Genomic DNA, 22,534 nt, shown 5'->3' on the forward strand with positions numbered 1-22,534 from the left:
CAAATGCGGACTAAAACAAACACCAATTATCGACGCGTACGATAATTTTCACACGTTTGGGAAGACTGGCAACAAAACTGACTACTACGAACTTCAGAATCAGAGGTCTGTGGTGATATGACGTCGCACTCTCTTGCTGCTTGTTTAGACTTCTGCTACGAAACACTGCCCGTTTCACGTGCTTGATGCACAAAGTGCTTGCTTATCAACTTGTAAATACTTAAAAGTTATGGCAGATGAAGACGAGGGTAAAGGTTACCGATGGGAAACGGAATATGAAAGGACATGGTAAGTTTCCTAAATATTTTTTATCATTTTCAATTACAGACCCATTAGTTTAATGTCAACAGTTTCTAAGGTTATGGAACGGTGTATCCCTGAGTATTTAAAATGTCACCCTGAGATCCTCACATAATGAAGATTCAACATGGTTTTATGCGTAAACTATGTTAAATTGGATTGAGGTGTATGATGGTGGGTAGAGGCATGATGTAATTTATTTGGATATTTCAAAAGCTTTTCATTCAGTCCCTCACTCTTATCTTTTGGTCAAGCTTGCCAATTATGGTTGGATCACTTCGTACCGTAACAACCGCACTCAATGTGTGCATTTTGACAGGGTGCTTAGTAATGAGTGGGGTTCCTCAGGGTAACGTCCTTGCTGCCCCCCCCCCTGCCTGCTTTTCTTGGTTCACATCAATGATCTTCCTTCTATTAATGGCTATTTATCGCGATATATGTGTGGTTATGAAGTCTAGATCTTGCTAAGGATCCGCAACAATTAATTGAGTGATTGCAAAAGATGTCAAGTGTCCCAAGTGCGACGATGTGTTTGTGCTCACTAAGAACGAAAAGACCACAGACGAGTATGCTTTGCGTTGTAATAAAAGACAAAAAATGTCGAAACAGATGTATTTGGTGGGGTTGGACGTGAAAGTAAGAAGTTCTTCATGGTCCCTGTCGAGAACTCAACACAAAAACATTAATCGGAATTATCAAGGTTTGGATCCGCACTGGAACCACTATTTTATCCGATGAAAGCTTCTTTACAGAGAAGGGGTCAGAATAGGGACTTCTATACTGGTTACTTAGCAACCCTGACAATCCACTAACTCGCGATGACGAGGAAACTGTAAATCATCAAATTAAATTTTTCATTACTTTTGAATTATTTGCAGCAAATAATTTTTTGCACCTTTAAATTCCCCTTAAAAATTATGTTAAGGTCTGTTAATTTAGGGAAGAGAGGGGGTAGTGGGCCCAAATTATCCATAACTTTTTAATTATTTGTGGCAAAAAATATTTGCACCAATAAATTCCCCTTAAAAATTATGTTAAGGGAGTTTATTTGGGGAAAAAGAGGTAGCGGGCCTATTGTACCAAATTACCTGTTTTTCTGTTCTGGGCAGTTAGAGAGTGCTCTTAGCAAACCTTTAGCAAAACGATATATGATATAATAAAAGTGGAAAAATATTTGGAAATTTTTCGTCAATTTGACCAAAAAGCGAAGGCAGACCACGAATTATAATGAAGAGTCTTCATTCTAATTCTTGATCCGCTTTCATATAATTGTTTTGAAACCTGGCGAGTAGAAACGAAACTTCCACCTACACTATCAATGAGTCCTTATAAATGACAAATGAACCAATTTGGAGTAACTTTTAACAACAAAGAGCTTTATACGACAAATTTATCTTTTTCATTACGGTTGTAAAAACATTCACAAAATTTCCCCTAGTAGAAAATTTAGGAGGAGACATTGTCCCCTTGTCCCTCTAGTTGCTACACCGCTGTAGTTCTTATTAAAGTTGTTATGAAACCAGGGTGGCATAGAACCAGCCATACCGGTTATAGTCAGCTTGTTAAAACTGGCTATAGCCACTTAAAAAAATCCAGATTTTTGTGGCTTTTTAAAAAAAAAATTACAATATGATTATTTTAGTAAATTAATAGTTTTTTTTTAGAAATTTAGTTTATTTTTTTGTTTCATATTTAGAAACCGGTTTACTTTTACCAGTTTTTCGGTAGGTTTAAAGTTCCAAAGTTCGCTGCCTCGCTTCTGCGTCATACCCAAAAACTAGGGGGAATTTCCCGAGGAAATCAAAAGAATTCAGTTATTTTATATAGTTATTTCGCTTTATTTGTTTAGTTTCTTATTTACAACAATAACTGCAGACAATTTCTACTTACATAAGTAAAAGGTACTGTTTATATTTTAGCCGGTTATAACTGAAAAAAAAAACGGTTATAGCCAATTAAAACCACTAGTCTGGATTTTTTCAAAAAAAGCTGGCTTTTTTCCAACCCTGTATGAAATACACTCTTGCTAAAGAATGTTGCCTAGTTTTGCCAACACGTTGTACAAGCTTTTAAATTCCCAGTATAAAGGAGTGCTAACTACTTAAGTTATGTTGTACAATTATACTATAACAGTTTGGTTAGAAAAACAACTTCTTTAAGGTAATTAGAGGGCATAGATAAAGATAAATTATTAAAAACGTTTTTTGGCTACAATACCAAAAGTTGTGTCCTCGCATAGCCGGCTAATCGTAATTTGGTTTTTAACAAACCTAAACTATCTATACTACAAATTTTCTCAAACCTTATGTGGTAAAAAAGTGAAATTGGAATGAAAGGAACTTAACCGAACTATACCAAGATGTCCATGAGACCCCATCATAAAACAAGAGGTAGCAAAGTGACTAAGCTTTATAAGAGAAGGGCTTTACATAATGGTGTAAGAATTTGGAACAGCCTACCATTTGAAATAAAATCACAAGAGAACACTGAGACTTTTAAAAATAATATTTTAAAACATTCTTTTAGAGTATAAGATTTTAAATATCTTTTAAATTTTTTTATCCATAAAAATGCCATGCCCCCATATTGAGTTGAATTTAATTTAATGCCACAAATGGACCAAACTGAAAATAATAATAATAATAATCCTATTCAAGGTGGTTACCGAGACATCACAAACACGAAGATACAAAAAGTAATAAGAAACCAGAACAGTAATTTAAAAGTAATCGGGGGAAAAACAACCAATAGAACTTAAGAATTTTTAATCATTTAATCGGTGAAAAGAAATTCTGAAATTAGCAAACGCAACTGAGGAATTGAGTATTCGGGGGCCTTCTCACGGATTTCAGAGGGCAACCTGTTCCAAGTTGGAGCACTCGGGTAAAAGAAAGAGTTCTTCAATGCCAAACATCTGACAAATCATTGGTAGTACGTTGGGCAAGCCTGACGGAGGTTCATGTTCATAAATTCCTCAAGACTGAAAGCTTCAGCCCTGATAAATCTCACAAGTGTAAGTAAGTCTGAAACATCACGTCGAACGGACAACAGCCAAAGATGGAGAATCTCAAGGCGCTTTGCCATAAGGAATGTGACCCGGGTAAAGTGGACGCGGAGGTCTCAAGTAAAAGCGAGTAAAATTGCGCTGTATCCGTTCCAAGGTGGTAATATCCTTCTTGAGAGAAGGACTCCATACGGGAGACGCGTAGTCAAGAACCGGTAAACACAAAGAGCGAAAAAGAGTGGTAGAAGCACATGTGAAACCAGTCGTCCTTCGAATTAGACCGCATAGGCATCTGGCACGATTTATGGCGTAAAGTACATGAGACGCCCATTTGAGATCGCTCCAAACCACAGCACCAAGAATCTTCAGGTTGTAAACACGGGTCGGTGGAACTCTGTCTATTGTATAAGCGACGTCAACACTGGACCATCTTCTTGATATTCAAGGAAATGTTATTATCAAGGCCCCATTGAAATACGTGATTGACATTATCTTGTAAGGTCTTCATGTCAGCAGGAGATCGAATTGCGAGCGATATATAGCTGGTGCGTCCAATCAAATTTTGGTAAAATTCCTTTACACACTATGTAGGTTAATTAGGTAATCGTGTTAAAAAAATAATAAGTATAGCAGGGAAATGCAATGACAGTTCTTATTGGTGTGGATGTAACTAAAATATTTTATATCGTAATTTATAAAAAAAAAATTAAAAAAAAGTTTTTTAATATATTTTTACCCTATGCCTTCTAATTACCCTAAAAAGAATGGTTTTCTAAATGATACCAGGAACTTTAGTAGTAGTAGTAGTAGTAGTATTAAATTTTAGTTGGGCCTGATAAATGGAAATAATTTTTATTGAAATTTACTCTTAATTTTTTCAGGGAAGCTATACATGAAAATGAAGAAGGTTTAATTCAACCAAATGTTGATGAAATAGTTCACCGAGCAAGGCGACGTCGCCTTTTGGAGAAGAAAAATGTACGGCTAGGAATGGTATGTATCTTGTGTATATATTTTTATATTAAATCTAGAAGAATTAGTTCTGTTAGAATGGGAATATGCGCAAGTTATTTTTATATCATAAGTTAATATCAATAAATAACAATACTGAAGTATTAAAATGTTTGACCAGCCATGTAAAGAAAAAACTGCCGCTTATCTTTGTATCAGAAAATCTCGAATAATTGTGCTAGATTGAGGTCTAGTAGAGAGGGGTAACCCAATCGTGTTTGACCAAAAGTATGAGGAAGGGAATAAGGGAAAATACTTTTTGTAAGAGATATCGCACATGCAATTTTTTCTTCAACTGTTAGACTATATTTTTTTAGTAAAGGTATTAGTATGTAGGCCTACTTTTTTTTTTCTAACCATCATATACTATTCAGTAAATATAAATTTCTTGCTTTTTAGATGAGACATCTTTATGTTGTTATAGATGAATCAGACTCAATGTCTCAACAAGATCTAAAACCAACTCGTCATATATGTACATTGAAGGTATATTATCTGTATTTGATAAAAATTATACAGGATATTAACTAAACGATTCAGAGCTAATAACTCAAACTGTGTTTTAGGTAAAAAATTTTAATTTTATAATGTATAAAGCGTGTAGGGGTCATTTGACCTTGAAGATGGTTCAAGGTCCATCAAATTTATCTCGAGAACCACTAAAGATAGAAACTTGGTTCCAATTAGAACACCCCATCACAATTTTTGTTGAAATGGTTTAAACCAAACACCAGATCGTAAATGGAATAATGATCAAGAGATGACACTTAAGGGCTAATAAATTGAAAACTATTAGCTATAAGCGATCAAAATTTTCAAAACAAACTAGTTTTAGTGGGTTATTTTTGGTCAATTTGCAGGTCAATGATAATATGACTTAAAAAATTAGCTCACATTTTCTAATGGAACCATTCCCCTACCCCTAATGGTTCTAGAGATACATTTTGAAAATTCAGAATTTCCTCACTAAAACTACTTTGACATCAAATTTTTTATGCCTTAGAACTAGTAGTTTTCAATTTGTTAGCCCTCAAGTGTCGTCTCTTGATCATTATTCCCTTAATGACCTTCTTGTGTTTGGTTTAAAATTTATCAGGTACGGATTGGTCACATTACGTTGGGCTTAAGTTATTTCTCCATAAATTCCCTTACCAAAAAATAAGTTGGTTTTTAGTTGGTATTTAGTTGGTTTTCACATTTATGTTGGTTTTAAGTTGGTTTTTAGTTGGTATTTAGTAGGTTTTCACATTTAAGTTGGTTTTAAGTTGGTTTTAAGTAGGTTCAAGTTGCCAGCATATTTTAATAAACTATTTAAAGAGGTAATAAGTTGTTTTTAAGTTGGCTGGAAAATACTCATTTTTTGAAGTTGGTTTTAAGTTGGTTTTTAGTGGTCAGATAATTACTTATAATTTTTAAGTTGGTTTTAAGTTGGCTATAAGTGGTCTTTATTAAGAGGTCTTTTTAAGTAAGTTTTAAGTTGGTTTTAAGTGGTCTTTATTAAGAAAGCTTTTAGTTGGTTTTAAGTTGGTGTAAAGTGGTTTTTAAGTAGGTTGTAACGTATTTTACTCTCCCTGAACATATAACGCTACCTCGGGCGTATGGTGTCGCCAAAAACTTTCCTCGCTCCGGGAAGGAGGTTGCCAGCGATTTCGCAATACCCATCGTAGGGGTTCAACCTCCGACCCGAGCGAGGAAAAGACAGAATTGAGGAAATCGCCAAACTAAAAAGACGCCATGTCTTAGCAGAGTTTTTGTGCCCGTAGTGTTGGCCGAGTGTTTCGGCCGGTGGACGTTGGGACGCCATGGACCTTTATCGGTTGTAAGTATATTCTTTTCATTGTATATAATTATTTTGTTTGTGTATATTTTTAATTGTGGCCTGACCAGCCTTTATGTTTTTATTATCAGTAATTAAATTACTTCTATAACTATATATTTTATTTCTTCAATGTAACAATTTAAATTTAATCATTATTATATAACCTTAACCCCTAGACATCAAAACCAATAATTTAACTTCCCTAATAACTTTTAAGTATTATTACACACATAATTTAAAAATGGTTACATTTTGGGGGTCCTATCCGTGACTGAACCGACAGGCTATAAGTTTAATTTTCTTTTCGCTACCATGGTTCTCGATTTTCCATGTCGAATGAACTTTCGTTTTAATTTTCACCACAGTGCATATTTTTTTTCTTGAATTTTTGAACATATATGCTACTGGTTGAGTTTAATTTTTATATTTTTTAATGATGGTTACCAACTTTTAATTTGCTATGTTTTATACTCTACGAGTCCTGTTTTATTGGTTGTCTGTGTATTACCAACCTAATTTTTCATTTATCTTTTTATTTAGTTAATGTGCTTTTATTGTATTGATTCATTGCTTTATATTAATATTCCCTTTGTATAATTGGTTGAATTGTTAGGTATTTTTAGATGGGTGGTTGATCACTTAAGTTTTGCCCCAATTTAAGTTTCTAATGGTGTTCTCTCGCCAGTTTCTTGCGATTTTCCCTGGCTGTTTTTCCCGCCATGTTTCGGTGTTGTGTTGGTCTTTCCAAGTGTTGGCAAATTTTGTGCGTTTTCGCGCCACATTTTTGTCATTGTAATTTGTCTTTCCAAGAATTTCGCGATGGTTATTGTAGTTTCCTTCCCCGTCTCCAGTTTTAGGATAGGACTAGTTTTCTCTCCCCCCCGTTTGGCCCCTTTTTTATCGGGACCGTTATTTTTCAAGGTGGCCTTGGCGTCCATTGTATCTTTCGCTGTACAGTTTTTTTTGAACGGTAATTTTTAGTTGACACGTTTGCTTTTATTATGCACCATAATATTACTCTTAGTTATATTAATTTAACGTTAAATGTTTTGCCTTGTGGCGCTCTCCAAGAAGGCTCGGCTTGGTGGCGGACGCGTTTACCACGTTCTGTGCCGGGTAGTTTGAACTCGAGTTGCTGGTCAACTCTTGCTTTTGCTATTCTCGGTTCTCCCTCTTTTGATTGCTCCACGTTTCCCGTAATTTATTTCCCCAATATAAGTTTAAATTAAATTAAATTTAAATATAATTTACAATGACTTTCTCCCATTTTCGTGTTGAATAAGATTAGTTTATTCAATTATTTTTCCCCTCTTATTTTTGAAGTACCGTTTTCCCCATTTGTATATATTGTATTTATTTCTTATTATATCTTTTTTTACTTTCGATTAGTTTTATATTGTTATAGTGTTTTTAATTACTAACCTTTTTGTTCTTTGTTCGAGTTATGTCCCCTCTGTTTATAGCTTATTTTTGGCCCAATGTATTTTTTTTTTAATTTAATGTTTGTTAGCTAGTTATGGGCGTCGATTGGGTTAGCGAAGTAGTAAGATGGACTACTTAGTCAAAACATCGCTTTAGCTAGGTCGCTCAAGGCACTCCCCATTTCGTTCCCCGTTTCGCTATCAGCTATACGTAATTTTCCCCCTTGGTGCGGGTGGTGTAGAGGATACCATAGCGTTCCTTTTGTTATTTTTTTTTTTAAAGTTTTCCCCATACCTAGAACCACAGATTTTGCATTAAAGAGTGTGATCAACCTCAGCATCTGTTTGGCATAGGCCAAGGAAGTATTTTTTTTGTGTGCGCACTAGGGAAGTGAACCCTGTTATTCCGAGTGGTGAACTCGATGTTTTTTTCTGGGTGATGGTGCCCATTGCCAGAGTGTGGTTAACCTCTGTGCTATTTTGTTTCTCTTTATGTGGGTAGGGAACCCATGAGATTTTAGAGCGAGTAAACCTCTGTTCTATTTCAGCCCCGTATGAGTACCTTTGTTATCTATTACTTATGTTGGGTATAATTTAAATTGTTGTTCAGTTCGTTTCAACCGCTGTTCCCAATCGTTTTTTTTGTCATCTTGTAAATATCCGTAACTATTTTTGTATATATTTTTGCCAATTTCCACCCGTGGATTTGCAATCACGTTTTATTTTTGATCTTGTAAATAGTTATCACTATTTTTGTGTATATTTCAATGTGCATGTATTTTTGTAAATTTCCAACCGTGGATTTGCAATTGCGTAAATGTTTTTTTTTTACGACCTTTTGTCCAGAGTAGTTTTCTCTGTTGTTTTATGCTTTTGAGTTCAATGCCAATTTTAATTTGTTCAGTGTGTGTTTGATCACTGATGTATTAATATGCTAATTTTGTGTTTGGGATAATTAGGTTGTGCCCTGATCCTTAGCTCTCTGTACATAACTTTATATAACATGATCATCCTTTTTTTTAAACTATTACGTGTAGTAATTTCGTATTTTTGTCATATTGCTCGACTTTTCCATTTCACAGTTATTTTTATTTTCTTATTGTATTTTTTTCTGTGTTTGGTTTTTTTTGGTCATAGCCATTTTATGATAATTTGGTCTATAATTTTATGATTTAGTATTTGAACATTATTTTTGCACATGTGCCAATTTTTTTCTACATTTTCAGTTGTTTTGAACATCCATACGGAACCTTTTTTTAATTTATTTTTTTGTCATTGCATTGTTCTTGATTTTTTTTATTGGTGCTTGTGCTCGCGATTTGTGCTTTCGCGCATTGTTTGAACGAGGACGTTCAAATTTAAGTCTGGGAGAATTGTAACGTATTTTACTCTCCCTGAACATATAACGCTACCTCGGGCGTATGGTGTCGCCAAAAACTTTCCTCGCTCCGGGAAGGAGGTTGCCAGCGATTTCGCAATACCCATCGTAGAGGTTCAACCTCCGACCCGAGCGAGGAAAAGACAGAATTGAGATCGCGACTAAGAAGACGCGATGTGGTTTTGAGATGTGTGTGCGCGCCGTGACTATGGCCCTCTCGGACAAGCTTCCTCGAGACGGACATGTTTTTGTAAATATACTTTCTTTGTGTTCGTGTAAATATATTTCTTGTTGTACATACTTTTGATTTGCTTCTTATGTTTATTCATTATTTTATTATAGTAACCATTTAACTCCCTATTTTATTCATTTAATGTAACACTTAATCCTAATCCTAATTATTCTAATTAATTACCCCTAGACAACTTAACCATAATTTAAAATCCCATTTACTTTACCATAATATTTAAAAGTGTTACAAGGTTTTTAGTTGGTATTTAGTTGGCATTTGTTCCAAATACCAACTTAAAAAGTTACAAGACCACTTATTTTTTGGTAAGGGTTGTGATGGGAAACACTCTAATTGGAACCTAGTTTCTATCTTTTATGGTTCTTGAGATACAAAAATTTCAATGACTTTGAACCATGTCTTGAAGGTTATTGAAATTTTTATTGTCAAATGACACACGCTTTATACACTTTTAAAATTTTAAATACATGCCTAAAACACATTTTGAATTATTAGCTCTGTATCGTTTTTAGTTAACACCCTGTAGATGGTAGTATGGAACGGTTTTTACCATACCCAGGATGTATCAATCTAGAAAATATAGCTTTTCGGAGTTATAAATCCTCAAAAATGTTAATTAATAAATTTTATGGATATAAACTTTATTTTGGTCTAGCTATTAATTTTGTTCTGATGGTTTTATTTAAATTTATTTCCCATCACATAAAATAGAAAAACATTGTTTTATTAAAAATTGTGGTAATATGTGGTATATTTTGTTTATTCAAACAGTTACTTGAAGGGTTTGTTGATGAATATTTTGACCAAAACCCAATCAGTCAACTTGGTTTCATTGTAACAAGAAACAAAAGGGCTAAAAAACTTTCTGATCTAGCTGGTAAGTGACTCTCAGGGGTATAGTAGCAATAGTTAAAGGGTTTTCCCCAAAGTTCTTCCCATCCATAAACACCCTCCTACACAATATAACCCAGCCACTTGATTTAAAGGGCATTAAAAGTTGCTAGATTACTTGGGCCTAGGGTAGTTCCTTGGGTATTAGCCTAACTTAGGGCAATTTTCCAGATATGGCGCCATCTAGCATCTAATTTCAAAAATATTATTTGTAATTTGTATAATATTTGGGTTTAAATAAAAGTAGACCCGTTTCATCAAACACTGAATTTTTTAAACAGTGCTTGAAAATTAGTTGACTTTCCAAAGAAAAAGTATCTTCAATTTATATAGAGGGTAATGGAGAAGCTCTTAAACTACTTAGCAGATGCATTGTGATTGGCCACTTGCTTAGCAGATGAAAATCCATCAGTTTATGAATTTCTCACGTTGGGTACTAACTGACTTCAGGTTTATGTCAACTGAAAAGGCTACTTTCTTGCTTTGAGCAAAATGGAAGAAAACCAGGCATCAACTATTAAATGCTTAAAGGAAAAGTCCAGGTTGCGTAAAACTTGGGTCTATTTGAAAGATCATGTTTAAATATACTCAAAAATATCAGTCGTAAAATTGTAATGAGGAGAAATTAATTTTTAAACGAGTGAAATTTACCTGCCAAGCAATCTGCCATTTTTTTTAATCACGCGCTATAACAGCGCTCTGTTCCCTGCGCGCGCTTGCTCCGCATGCGGTCTGTCTGAGGGAAGACGAAAGAAAATGGCAGCTCACTTGGCGGGTAAGTTTCGCTCGTTTAAAAATTAATTTCTCATCATTAAAAAAAGATACAATTTTACGACTGATATTGTTGAGTATATTTAAACATGATCTTTCAAACAGACCCAAGTTTTACCCAACCTGTACTTTTCCTTTAAATCCTGGCAATGCTCCAATAATTTGATTCTAAGTTTTTGTTGGTAAGGCCGTAAGTCAGTTAAATTTAAAGTTCACCCGCACCCGAAATCTATTTTCTCAACCCCATGGGTGAGAAAAATAGTTTTAAATTGAAAAAAAAATGATTTGAAATATAAATCAAACAGGTTGTGCATCTCTAAATCTAGCAAAAAAAAATTTATGGCAGGGGCAGTAATTTCGAAACATTTGTTAGGACTTGTAATTGTTAATGTAACTAGTGCCAATTACCCCTACTTTATATTAAACCTGCTAGCAGAAATCTGAAATTGATTAATCCACCACAAAAATGTTCTATACTCCCTTTAAAAGGATTCTATAACTAACGAGGAGTTAGTGCTACTTACGAGGAGTGTACCCGAGGTGTAAATCACCGATTTTTATGGGGTATGTAGACCTTAGGGTAAGATGAATTTTCACCATGGGAAAAGTTACGCTGGGCTTCCGTTTTGCTATGGCAACCGAAAATGTTTTTGACAACATAAAATGAAAAAATCTACATTTAAAAAAGCATGGGATTTTCTCGGTTTCACCCTGTGAAAATATTTGAAAACCCAAAAAAAAAATAAAAATTTTAATTTTAACTAAAATGCTAAATTTGAACAATTTTGGGTGAAATTCATCAAGTAGCCCCCCTGTGAAACCGAGAAAATCTCATGCTTTTTTAAATGTAGTTTTTTTTATTTTAAGTTGTCAAAAACATTTTCGGTTGCCATAGCAAAACGGAAGCGCAGCGTAACTTTTCCCTTGGTGAAAATTCATGTTACCCCAAGGTCTACATACCCCCCGAGTTTCATCGAAATCGGTGATTTACACCTCGGGTACACTCCTCGTAAGTAGCACCATGAATTTATTCATTTACCCATGAATATGGATCCGTAGGCTATAGCTATGGTACCTTCATCGTCAAAAGGAGGTTGGACTAACTTTCGATTTACGTCATTCAACGTTTTAAATAAACCAATAGGAGGTTACGATTTTATTTTCGGAATTCGAAGAGCGCGCCCGTAAAAATCGACTGCTTCAATGCTTTCACCATCGTCCTTTCTTTGCGGGTTTGTTTATAGTCAGGGCAGTTTAAGTTGTTATTTAAATAAGTTTGAAAGTTAGTTTCAATGTTTTCTCTTCTAATATGTAATGTTCAAAGGTGGATCCTTTGAAACTTATTCTTTCCACCGCTTGTGATACTCACAACAACCTAAAACTAATTCGTTTAAGTAACCATTCTGGCCTAGGCTTATCAACATTTGGAATAAAGAGAGAAGATTCTTCAGTATTTTTCCCTGCTCTATCTGGACAAACTCGCAAAGAAGAGTTCTTCTATAATCTTACTCATATGGCAATCAGGAACTAGCGGGATATTTTAACACTGATTATTAAGATCACCCTTACAAAAAATTAGTTGAATTTTAGTTGGTATACACATTTTAGTTGACGTTAAGTTGGTTTTAAGTAGGCTCAAGTGGTCAGAATATTTGAATAAACTAGTTAAAGGGGTAATAAGTTGTTATTAAGTTGATGGGAAAATACTTTTTTCTTTAAGTTCGTAATTAGTTGGTTTTTAGTGGTCAGAAAATTACATATTATTTGTAAGTTGGTTTTAAGTTGGTATTTGTTCCAACTTATTTTTTGGTAAGGGCACAGATAGAATCACATTTCAAAAACACAGAAGGAAATCTTCCTAGACAAGCATACCAATTTGCTTCAAATTGCATGTATTTATCAGGTTGTATAATTTTGCTATCATTACCAACAGTTAGAAACTCAGTTTCAAATATTATTTTAAGTTCATTCAAAATATTTGAATAATGATTAATATCACATTTTGAAGACGTATGGGTGGTGCAGGTGGTCAAGGAACTTGAACCAAAATATTCTACCAGTTGAAGTCTAGGATTTTTAAAAAAGTCCTTCTTCCTTATCAAAGGTTAACCTGGCCATAACTTTTTGAGATAATGATTCCCCACTTGTTGTTATTTTAGTTAAACTATTTTCAATATCACGCGCTACTTTGGCATTGGTTCTCGAACAAGCTCAAACCCATCCAACTCAATCGCCGAGGCACGGTTTATAGAATTTACACTATAAATTCTATAAACCGTGGCCGAGGCTAGGAATTTTCGTTCAGACGCGATAGCAGACGACGCGTAACAGAAGGGGCGGAGCCACGAGTGGCGCGAAGTTTATAGACCAACCTCCTTTTGACGAGGATGCCTACAGCACTATAGCTGATCCATATTCATGGGTAAATGAATAAGTTCATGGTAGCACTATTATTAAGTACCAATGGTTGGCGAACGCATCATGGGAAGCCAATCGTCATACCACACTGAAATGATTAAATTGTTATTCAATTTTTAAATCCTATAATCAAGATTATTAGAACACCTTAAATCATATGACCTGCCCCATGACCTCAGTTATAATTAACCTTACCATACGCGATACGGCAGGATAAGCATTCCAAGTATAGGTATGGATGCTGGCAACACCACTCATTACCCTTACCAAAAATTAAGTGGTCTAGGAACTTGGTTTTAAGTTTGTATTTGGGACAAATACCAACTAAAACCATACATAAAAACAACAATATTATTACCAACTAAAACCATACTGCCAACTTAATATCCACTTATTACCCCTTTAACTAGTTTATTGAAAAATGCTGACAACTTAAAACCAACTTAATACCAACTAAAATGTGTATACCAACTAAATACAAACTAAAAGCCAACTTATTTTTTGGTATGGGTATATCTTCACAAATATCTCACAATTTTTTTATATTCTAATGGCATTGCAATGACTGCATTCTTGACTTACATATGAATATAGATTAAAACATCAATGATTGATCTATAATTGATTAAAAATTGATCATAATTTTTTTAGGGATCCCCATTTTCAACATCCTAGATAGCTGGAGAACAGAAATCCAGAGCACCCATTTTTCCTATACATCAAACCATATGTATGCCTCGCTATTGCCTCCAGATAACATTTCCATAGAAAAAATTTTAATGAGACATTTTTAATATAATAAGTGTATCCGAAAATTGATATCATATAATCCTTGTGCTGTTGAAAAAGTTTCCATTGCATGGCAAAAGCTAAACCTTAGATAGTCAGGAAAAAGCGTAAAATTTTGCATTTTCAAAATTTGCTTTCCAATAGGCCTTTCTATAAATAAGCTACGCTTGCTGAACTCGGTTCATTCATCACGTAATACACAGAAGTTCAGTTCAGTTTATGCGTAAAAACAGGGTGCCTCGTTGAATTTACTCTTATGTTCAGGGCTATTCGTAGTAAAACGACATTGATACGTTACCCATGATGCAGCAGCAACATTGAAACAAGAAAGCCAAAGTTACTTTATAGAAAGGGCTATTTTCAGTTTCCTTCTTTAATGTTGATAACTCGTTTTTCATCACAGAGTTGGAAGTTCTGTTATTTACGTCATATCCCATGAAAATACTTTTATGGCATACTTATGTGTGTTTATTTTACACATGATCAAACACCCCAGTTTATGAAACTAGTAATGAAATTTAGACATGCAATTGGTACTTGAAAGTATTAATTAAATTTTTTTTAATATAATTTTCATAAATGGAATTTTGACAGGAAACCCCAAGAAACACATATCTGCTTTAAAAGCTGCAGCTGACAAAGCTTGTGAAGGTGAACCATCATTGCAAAATGCTTTGGAAATTGCCTGTCAGACTTTAAGGTTCCAAAAATTTATTCACTTAAGACTTAATTTTTAGCTAGAAAATCAATTCAGTTTCCAATTTCAAAGTGGCTATAACTCCTATGAAATGTTTTTTATTTGGTTTATAGATATGTACCTGGGCATACAAGTAAAGAAATATTAATTATTTTGGGAAGTTTGACTACATGTGATCCTGGTGACATCTATTCCACTATCGAGGCTGTGAAGTCCTATGGAATTCGATGTTCCGTTATTGGTTTAGCCGCTGAATTATGTGTCTGTAGAGCGCTAATCAAAGCAACTAAAGGTAATTTAATTTTGCTATAAATGATTATTAATATCACTGTACTAATTATAATGGCATCATTTTTCATTCAATTGCATTTTAAACCAATTAATGATAACATTTGTTAGAATATCCAAATTCTGTTTCAGAGGCTATTTGCAGGGAAAGTATACCATTTTCCATTTGACTACTTGAGATTAACTCCGAATCTGAATTAGTGGAACATGTTTTAAAGATTAGAGCAATTTTTTTCTCAAGCTAAAAACATGCAACAAAACTTACTCACCGATCGATCTCGATACATATTGATCTGTCAAAATTGGCAGATTGGTTTCTAGTGAACTTGGAGTGCTCGAAAGCAGTAAATGGAACATAAAAATTGTTTAGGGTAATCTCGAAGGCTCGAGTGCAGTTAAATGGAAAACGCTATTACTGTATGGGGCTGTTACTGAGAAATCCAAGGTGGTCCTCAAGAAAACCAGCTCATTAATTATTAGGCGTGTTTTATCTATGTTTTCCGGAACATATAAGCATGATTAAACCATGGTTACTTATTTCTGCGTTTATGGGTGTCAAAATAATGGAACCACAAATTATGTGCAAAATATTTAGTACATTTTTTATTTGCCTTTATGAATAAATATTTTATAATAATTTTAGGAACATATGAAGTTATTTTGGATGAATCTCATTTCAAAGAGCTAGTATATCTTCATTTAGCACCCCCACCTGCCTCGGTAAATATATAGTTTCTACGCTCAGAGATGTTACTCTTCTTCTCCCTTTAACCCATATTGATGTTAAACAAATGTTTCTTAACTGTTTAAGAAATTGTTGTGGTAATGCTATTTTAATTGTCAATTTAATGGTTAGCGAGATAAGAGCAGCATCTTTATACTTGATAAAAAGAAACCTCTGCTGATAGTAAATGAACAATTTATATTGTCAGTTGTCTTCTGAATCATCCATGATTAGAATGGGCTTTCCTCATCATCAAAGTGAACAAGAAGGAAAATTATCTTTGTGTTATTGGTAAGAAAATGGTTTCTTCCTTATATTCAATACCCGATTGTTTTAAATACATTCATTTGGAAATTACTTCATAATATAGTACATGAAAACACCCATTAATTGGTTATGAATTTCATATTTCTGCCATCAGGTTTAACAGAAGCTTGCTAAAGCTCTAGAATGTTTTGTAGTACGTTTACTGATATTAGACATTTTATATTGATAAAAACATTAAAAACCTTTAAAAAGTAATTTGTTTAAATTTTTTACGCATTTTATTTTTCCGGAAAATTAACAACACTAGTTAAGTGGGAGAGCAAACTGACGCTATCAATATAGGGTTAAGAAGGAAATGTCCAACATGTTTCGAGAAACTAGGCCTCTAAAAACTTGTGCTAAAGCTTGTAAAATTTCTTTCATTTAATGAAATTTTTTAGTCATTTAGAAAGTGAAGTCTTGGGGGATGGATTTGGAGCTGGAGGATACCATTGCCCTCAGTGTGGCGGAAAATATTGTGAACTTCCTGTAGAATGCCGTGCATGTGGTATGTGATATTAACTTTTTTTATACCTTAGAGAAGGTATTAGCTTTAAATTCGTATTTACTTTTGTTAATATCAAAACAAACACTCATTTAGCTAAGAGTGTATTATTATTGATATTTAATTTTTAGATTTTGTGCACTTTTGAAGAGCTCAAAGAAATTTTTTTTACCACCCATAAGGTTACAATTTGTTCTTTAGGTTTAACTTTGGTGTCTGCACCGCAACTGGCAAGGTCTTACCATCATTTATTCACCCTTGAGCCTTATAAAGAATTAAATACGATAGATTCAATACCTGATTTACCTCGGTAAGTATTTATCTTTCGGATTCAATACAATATTAAAAAACCTTGATCTCACTCTTTTGTAATCCGATCCAAATTAATTTTTAGAAACTGTTTTGGATGCCTGTCCAAATTAAACACTTCTGGAACTGTTGCTATATACCAGTGCCCATTATGCCAGAAAATATTTTGTTTAGAGTGTGATCTCTTTGTTCATGATGCGTTACATAGTTGTCCAGGATGCAGTAGTCAAAGAACTAAAGCTACCGTAACCTTATGAAATAAAAGTTTTGTAAACAAATCTTGTTTATTGTAGAATTATTTAAGTTAAGGGGGTGAGGGTAGCAAAGAAATCTGAAAATATTTTTTGTAATGATAAAATTTTTTAAAAAGAACACATTTAATTAACTCTTTACTTTCTTAATTGCATCACCAAGAATTAATTAATATAAAGTTAGAGCTTCTCGCTATGTTGAGACAATTTTCCCCTACTACCAGATTGGGGAAGGAAAACGTCATCAGCTTGTTTCAAAAAGTGGGTTTTTGGGAACGAATGAGATACTGGACTTTATTCTTCAACCACAAGCAAGACTAGAAATCGTCAAAGTCATTGTTTAACTACAAATAAATTCTTGTAATATTGGTTGTAAAAACATTTTAATACAAAGGAAAATGTAATTAAAATTAATAAAAAATAAAGTAATTCTCAAACATTGTTAAATAAGTTATAAAACCAGGTCCTTAATAGTTGGGGCAATTGTTTCAATTCAAAATCTGATCTAGTTTATTTAACGAACCCCCCCATGGCTTCTTGAGTGGTGCTTAAATTTGGGCTTAACATGTCAAGACCAAATTCTAGTGCATGTGTCATTTGAGGTTTCCTGCCATACTTTGAAAGATAATTAATTTGTAAAGGTTCATTATGTGTTTGGCCATCACGGTGAAAAGACCTAATAGGCATTAAAACTAAACCCTACAAGTGGTAGCAGAGCATGGTTTCGATCATCTGACCTTGGTATATTCTTAGTAACCAAAATAATTTGGTTGGACACCCAATGTACTTCCCCTGGAAACAAATATACTTCATCCAGCAATGTCACTAAGTACCAACAAAATATCGGTAAATTTATTTATTTTATTTCTTCAAACAAATGGACTTAACTCGTTACACATACATTCACAGGATAGAACCAAATATTTTATAATTACTGCAGACTAGAACAATGCACAATGTTACATTTGGTAAACTAATCACTAAATTTGGTTACATTTTAAACATGTAGAAATAGTGAAGAAATATAAATGAGAAAAAGACTGGCTAATTTTAAAAGTGAAAATTTTGGCGTTTAACTAAATTCTCCCACTCCATTTAAAGTAATATGCATAAGGCTGGCTAATTCAATGCACTTCACTAAAATAGAATAAACGTTTGGTCGATGTTAATGGGCATGTCCAATGTTATCATCCTGATTCTGACATTTTAAGCCCGACTATGCATGTACTTGATAAGATCTGCCACTCGGCAACTGTATCCAAATTCATTGTCATACCTGAAAAGAAATGGAAATATCACTACTAGAAACTTTAGAGAAAAGAAGACTTCATTTACCATGAAACGAGCTTGACAAAGTTCTTGTTGAGTGATATGCCTGCCTTTGCGTCAAAAATACTACTGTGAGTATCTCCAATGAAGTCACTTGAGACAACTTCATCTTCAGTGTATCCTAGAATTCCCTTCCAATTATCACTATCAGCAGCAGCCTTGATTGCGGCTTTAATGTCATCATAAGAAGCTTCTTTAGCAAGGCGACATGTGAGGTCTACAACGGAAACATCAGGAACAGGAACTCGGAAAGCCATGCCAGTCAGTTTTCTGCAAATGAATATATTTGAATTTTAAGAACAAGCTTGTTAAAAGAATGAAGACAATTCTTACCCATTTAAATCTGGAATAACCTTCCCAACAGCTTTAGCTGCACCAGTAGAGGCTGGAATAATGTTTTGTCCGGCACCACGTCCATCACGCCATAACTAACATTTAAGAATTTAAATCTTATTAGGTTCGTGTCCATCTCTTGCAAAATACAATAATTTATTGCTATTGTACCTTAGCACTGGGACCATCAACTGTCTTTTGCGTAGCAGTAATAGCATGAACAGTTGTCTAAATGGTACAAAGAGTTTTTGTATTATCTAGTATCAAAATGTTTAGTGACTCGGTAAAAGTTGATTTACCATCAATCCTTCAACAATTCCAAAATTATCATTGATAACTTTAGCTAATGGTGCAAGACAATTAGTTGTGCATGATGCATTACTAACAACTGACATAGTCGGGTCGTACGATTCGTGGTTAACACCCATGACGAACATGGGAGCATCAGCGGATGGAGCCGAGATAATGACCTTCTTAGCACCTCCTTCAATATGAGCCTAAAAATAACCCCAAATATCTTTATTAATATTTTATCTAAAATTATTAACAAGGAAAATTGTTGCTTTCTGTAGTTAACTACTGCATAAGCAATAGTTAAAAGGGTCACAGAAGCCTTTAATGTGGCCCAAAAAGTTTTAAAATAATACTTCGGGGTCCACTTAAAGCAACTGTCGGCTCTATCGTTTCCACCTGCATTATTAAAAGGTCCCTGTTATAAGAGATGGCCATGAATCTATCAGAATCTTCGAAAAAAATGAAACTTTCGTGAAGTGCGTGGAGCAATCTATTAATGGGAACAGAAGCTAAAATTCAAAATAGCGAAACAATAACATCGTCAGAGAGCCATTATTGAGTATTATATTTAGACCACTTTTACTCTACTTAGTGAACTTTAACCTAAATTATATATCCCATATAAAATATATTGTAAACAATTACTATAATTGAAGCTATTGACAAATTTAAAAACGAGCCAATCAACGCGAAGCATACTTTATGTCCCGCCTTTTGGGTCAAAATGTAGCTTCAGCATCTTTATTTTTACGCTAGCGACATCTGTTGAAAAAAGAGCTACTTCACCTAGAGCCGACACTTGCTTTAAGTTCCGTAGCATTTTTTGAAGGATAAAAAAGGGGCTCCAAAATCCTTCTTAAGAAGATGAACCGTTTATTTAGGCCCATCTTAACAAAATAAATTACTGACCCAGCAATTACAATTACCTGAGCTTTTTCAATAGTGGTGAAAACTCCAGTGGACTCAACAACATAGTCAGCCCCAACTTTACCCCATGGAATGGCAGTAGGTTTTAGCTCTTGATAGACGTGGATTTTATGTCCATCAACAATGAGCATTCCACCTTCTTCATGTACATCTCCCTTGTATCGGCCATGAGTGGAATCATACTTGAACATGTACACCATGTATTTCACATCAATGAATGGATCATTCACAGCAACAACATCTAAGCCTTTGGCAAGACATGCCCTCAACACAAGACGTCCAATACGACCGAAGCTATTTAGTACATTATTGTTAAGAGCAAATAGTGGAAAATTAAGTAGTCTTTTTAAGGTTGCCACAAACACCACAAGTTTGTTCTTAATATCGGGGCCAAAAGATTATAATCTCTAGTAAAAATATTCTGGCAAAGAAAAAAATTGAGAATGCTGGCAGAATCTTGAACTCCTGCCAAACTCAGCTTTGTCTGTCAGCTATTACTCTAAACAATACATAATGAACACAGTTACACTACCTCCCTCTGACATAACTTTCAATTTTCACCAACTAGGTGGAAGATTGTGCCACTCTGGCGCTATATTAAGGGGAGGGAGGGGGGGGTTGTAATGAAAAGTTTGGGCAACTTTAAAGATTTCTAAATCTGCAGAGCTTGACCTAAAACATACCCATTAATTCCAACTTTTGCCATTTTTCTTTAGAGAGACTCCTGGAATAGATCCTATTAAAATTATATTCAATTATATACCTCTGCTATAAAAATTGTAAAAAAAAAAAACCTTTTGGAACATGTTTTTGTCAGAATATTAGTATGATTTTTCAGTCAAATTACAATAGAGGTCGAAATAGAGGAAATTTATTACAGACAACATAAAAACAAAAAATACCAAAACCACCGTTGGACTGGGAATGAGTACTAAGTTAACCACAAAAAAGTAGGAGGTGATCAACATTTAGGGGAAACTAAGCTTTATTATGGTAACAAGCACGGTACTTCAGCCTATAGGCCTTCTGGGCAAATACAAAACTTGCAACAAAAACCTTTTCAAAAATTAAAATGTTTAAATAAAAACAAAAGGCACTCCATGGCCTGTCCCCACCACTCAGTATTGTACTACCTATAATTTTTAACCATACAAATTCAGAAAAATCACAACAGTTTAAAGGGTCACTCCTATCTCCTCCCCTGCCCTCAAGAAAAATTCAACCTTAACATTTCTGTCCTTGTTGAAGGCCTAAATAGGGATTTTATTATTGAAATTTTACCAATAGTAGTAGCTTTGGCTGTGCCTATGGCTGCCATTTTGGGGACAAATATTTTAGGTTGTGTCCTGTCACCAATTACTGGTTCACCAATAAAAGAGTTTTTATAACTTTAAATTTTCAAATTCATTGTGAATAATATTACTTAGCTACTATTAAACTGGCTATTATTTAGCTCAAAGAAAATAGGATAATTAGAAAGATTACATGCATATGGTCTCATTTAGTGGATCATCTTATTTAAAACAGCAAACATCTTAAGTCTATCGTTATGTTTAACATAACTCTAGAAAAACTAGTAACAATTAAAAATACCAACTTATTTAATAAAAAAATATTTATGGAAACTACCTAATATCTTCTATCAATGAAATAGAACATTGAAAATCAACAACTAGATTAATAATACGTGAAATGTGGCAACTAAGGGCTGGGCTCAATTAATAAATTTTCTATTTAATACAAATGTATGGTAGCTAATCTTTGAAAGAACTATACAATTAGCAATACAAAGTTTTACCAAATAATGTACAATCGAAATTTATTTCTCTCAAAAACTGAACTCACCTTCAATGAAGAGAAGGTCAAACTGCTAACCTTGAGAGACGAAAGTCCTTACGAAAGGTTTACACGGAATGATGTGATGACGCTGATGAAAATGAAATGCGAACTTGCGAAGCCGGCCGGTGCACAAAAGAGAGTAGTTCAGTTCAGCCTAGCTCCCAGTATTCCTTTTAAACTGATCATGGAGGAACTGATAGAACCATTGAATTGGGAATAATACTGCTAGAATTACAATTACGATTTCGGTTGCCATGGTTACGCGTGACCTGTTCTGATAAGACTACGAAATTCATCTTTATAATTAGGTGGTAGCGCCATCTATATTTTGTAAAGATACATGGCTAAAAATAAATAATTTTTAGCTAACTCACCGTAACTTGAGTTAAAAAGGATCGTGTTGACAGAATAAAATTATTTTTAAACAACTTAGAAGGTTTGTTTGTTACGAGAAATCATACATTTCAATTTCGCATCAGATTCGCGAAAAAATTCAATTGCAATATAGTTGCCACCACTAGAGACCGATGCCGCCACGGTAGAACGATAAAGTTGATAAAGCCTCCTTATTGAACGAAATTGGTCCCGCGCCAGCCAGATTTAGTTGTACCTCTATTTATTCCCAACTCAATGGATAGAACTCTCTCTTTAGCGCTCGGTCTAAGCACGGCCAACTTTGA

At 34.2% G+C, this 22,534-nt stretch overlaps 2 protein-coding genes across 3 annotated transcripts; one reads left to right on the top strand and one right to left on the bottom strand.

Annotated features, from left to right (window-relative positions):
• Positions 1-83: 83 nt before the first annotated feature.
• On the top strand, positions 84-17,520 carry Ssl1 (general transcription factor IIH subunit 2 Ssl1). Of its 2 annotated transcripts, none has more exons than XM_090159979.1 (11): positions 84-288; positions 4,186-4,297; positions 4,715-4,801; positions 9,955-10,060; positions 14,647-14,752; positions 14,863-15,041; positions 15,681-15,757; positions 15,970-16,052; positions 16,469-16,575; positions 16,755-16,882; positions 16,967-17,096. In XM_090159979.1, exons 1-10 carry the CDS (start codon positions 230-232, stop codon positions 16,832-16,834), a joined length of 996 nt encoding a protein of 331 aa, XP_090016105.1. In that variant the 5' UTR covers positions 84-229; the 3' UTR covers positions 16,835-16,882; positions 16,967-17,096. The 2 variants fall into 2 exon arrangements, with proteins under 2 accessions (XP_090016105.1, XP_090016104.1); XM_090159978.1 differs by having other exon boundaries at positions 86-288; positions 16,774-16,882; positions 16,967-17,520.
• A 453-nt stretch (positions 17,521-17,973) lies between these two features.
• On the bottom strand, positions 17,974-21,996 carry LOC149925410 (glyceraldehyde-3-phosphate dehydrogenase 2-like). The gene is made up of 8 exons (XM_090159994.1): positions 21,861-21,996; positions 20,699-20,751; positions 20,015-20,309; positions 19,094-19,291; positions 18,966-19,022; positions 18,795-18,889; positions 18,468-18,731; positions 17,974-18,408 (listed from the first exon to the last, which is right to left on the bottom strand). The coding sequence occupies exons 2-8, from the start codon at positions 20,719-20,721 to the stop codon at positions 18,339-18,341; spliced, it is 1,002 nt and encodes a 333-aa protein (XP_090016120.1). The 5' UTR covers positions 20,722-20,751; positions 21,861-21,996; the 3' UTR covers positions 17,974-18,338.
• Between the last annotated feature and the right edge of the window lie 538 nt (positions 21,997-22,534).

Source organism: Leiobunum rupestre, chromosome 10, assembly GCF_980474605.1.
Source record: "Leiobunum rupestre chromosome 10, qqLeiRupe1.1.hap1, whole genome shotgun sequence".
In the NCBI taxonomy this organism is placed as follows: Eukaryota; Metazoa; Arthropoda; class Arachnida; order Opiliones; family Sclerosomatidae; genus Leiobunum; species Leiobunum rupestre.